Genomic DNA, 2132 nt, shown 5'->3' with positions numbered 1-2132 from the left:
TCAATCCAGTGACAGATCAGTGAGGGGAGAAAGCTAATATATACAAATAAATAGATTGTATGGAACAAATATCAAAAGGAAATCATTTTAAAGGAACATATACATACATTACTCTGTTTAAGAAACTCTAATGTGAGGTCTTATTGGCTGAAGACCATGTAAAGTGTTTAGTTTAACAATTCCAGCCTAGTAAAGCTGTGTCCATCTATCTAATGACCAGAGATAACAAACCATGTTTGAACAGTAGGTTTGTCCGTGGAATCCTCCCTTCAGAGGTTTGTTCAGGCCTAGCAATGTAGACCCCAACCCATAATCCTCCTGCAGACACACCTGTAGAGGAGAGTATAAAGACCCTGGACTGAACTGAGTCAAACATCAAGCTTCAAGGAGTCTCTCCACAGCAGCTCTTCAGAGAAGCTCCACAGCCTCCAGACCGACCATGAAGATGACTCCCTCTGCCAGCCTGCTGCTGCTGCTCCTGCTCGGCCTCTCTCAGGCACTTCCTCTCCAGGAGGAAGGAGGTGAAGAAGAAGAAGTCCCAGACACTGTCGACATCACCACCAGGATTCTGACCTCCAACAATGGCACCAATGAGATCCTGCTGGAAGGAGACATTGCGGTTCCCAGAACCAGAAACGCCATGATGTGCTGGTCCCAGAACTGCCTGTGGAGGAAATCCTCCAACGGCTTGGTGATGATCCCCTTCACCGTGAGCAGCGAGTTCACCAGTTTGGAGAGGCAGAAGATCGACTATGCCATGGAGGCCTTCCACAGCAAGACCTGCCTCCGCTTCGTCCCCCTTCAGAACGAGTACGACTACATCAGCATCGAGAACAGAGCCGGATGTTTCTCCTCTCTGGGCAGAACTGGAGGCAGTCAGGTGCTTTCTCTCAACAGGCAGGGCTGCCTCTACCACGGCATCATCCAGCACGAGATCAACCACGCTCTGGGCTTCCAGCACGAACAGACCAGGAGCGACCGCGACAACTACGTCAGCATCAACTGGCAGAACATCAACCCGCAGATGGCCTACAACTTCTACAAGCAGGCCACCAACAACCTGAACACTCCCTACGACTACTCCTCCATCATGCACTATGGAAGGACAGCCTTCTCCATCCAGTACGGGAAGGACTCCATCACCCCCATCCCCGACCCCAACGTCCAGATCGGCCAGAGGCAGGGCATGTCCTACTGGGACATCGAGAGGATCAACGCGCTCTACGGCTGTTAATAATAATGCTGATGCTAAATGCAAAAATTTCCCACTTTTTTCTGTTTCTTTTTCTCTCTAATTAATAAAAGGTTGCCGTAACGTCTCAATACTGAATGTTTCACTTTCTTTCACCATATTATTTCAAATGTTCAGATGATGTACATGCCTCGATTATCTGTAATAAAGGTAATGCAAAATGACTGATTGCTGACTAGTTATTTTTCTCTTAAATATTTGTGCAAAAATATGGGCAGTAGGAACCTCTTCCACTTTGAATTCAAGGGACTGATACTAAAGCAAAAACAGCCCAGACAAATCCCCCCCATTCTGACACCATTGCTCAGACCCCATCTTCCAACTTGACCTTCATTTTGATCTCAACTACAAACCCGTAAAGTTTGGTGACTGCATCTTGCACGGTTGTGACGCTATTGTGGTGACAACATCTGTCCCCAGATAGAAATATAAATACCTGGCAACCCGCTCCTGTGTTAGTTCCTGCTACTGTAGGTGTGCCCAGGACCAAATTTTGCCATGATGACTCACAAGCTGAAAACAATACCAGCGTTGCTGTCACAGCTGGTAACAAAAATGTAAGTCATTTGTATTAAAAAAAGATGTAAAAACATCAATTTAGAGCACACATATTTTTTAGACACATTAGCACTGAAATTGAAATTTAATAAATTCTGGGATACAATATTATGCAGACATGTATACAGCATATCTTTTACTGAACCAGCTCTGAGCTATTATTAACAGCTAAATGATTGTTAATGAAAGTAGTGGGTTGTAATGCAACTCCCAGGAGACCTGTAGCCAAAAGCTGTGTTTTAAACTGTAGAGCACACACACAAGTTATTACAATCTTTAACGAATGAAAGCAATTCACCAGCCTAGTTATTTGTTGAAATGT

At 44.9% G+C, this 2132-nt stretch overlaps 1 protein-coding gene across 1 annotated transcript; it reads left to right on the top strand.

Annotated features, from left to right (window-relative positions):
• Nucleotides 1–223: 223 nt before the first annotated feature.
• Nucleotides 224–1361, top strand: LOC119477205 (high choriolytic enzyme 1-like). The gene has a single exon (XM_037751168.1). It carries the CDS (start codon nucleotides 440–442, stop codon nucleotides 1232–1234), a length of 795 nt encoding a protein of 264 aa, XP_037607096.1. The 5' UTR covers nucleotides 224–439; the 3' UTR covers nucleotides 1235–1361.
• The last annotated feature ends 771 nt before the right edge of the window (nucleotides 1362–2132 follow it).

Source organism: Sebastes umbrosus, chromosome 2, assembly GCF_015220745.1.
Source record: "Sebastes umbrosus isolate fSebUmb1 chromosome 2, fSebUmb1.pri, whole genome shotgun sequence".
Taxonomy (NCBI): domain Eukaryota; kingdom Metazoa; phylum Chordata; class Actinopteri; order Perciformes; family Sebastidae; genus Sebastes; species Sebastes umbrosus.
Note: the sequence above shows the minus strand (reverse complement) of the source record. Positions and strands in the feature narration are given on the sequence as shown.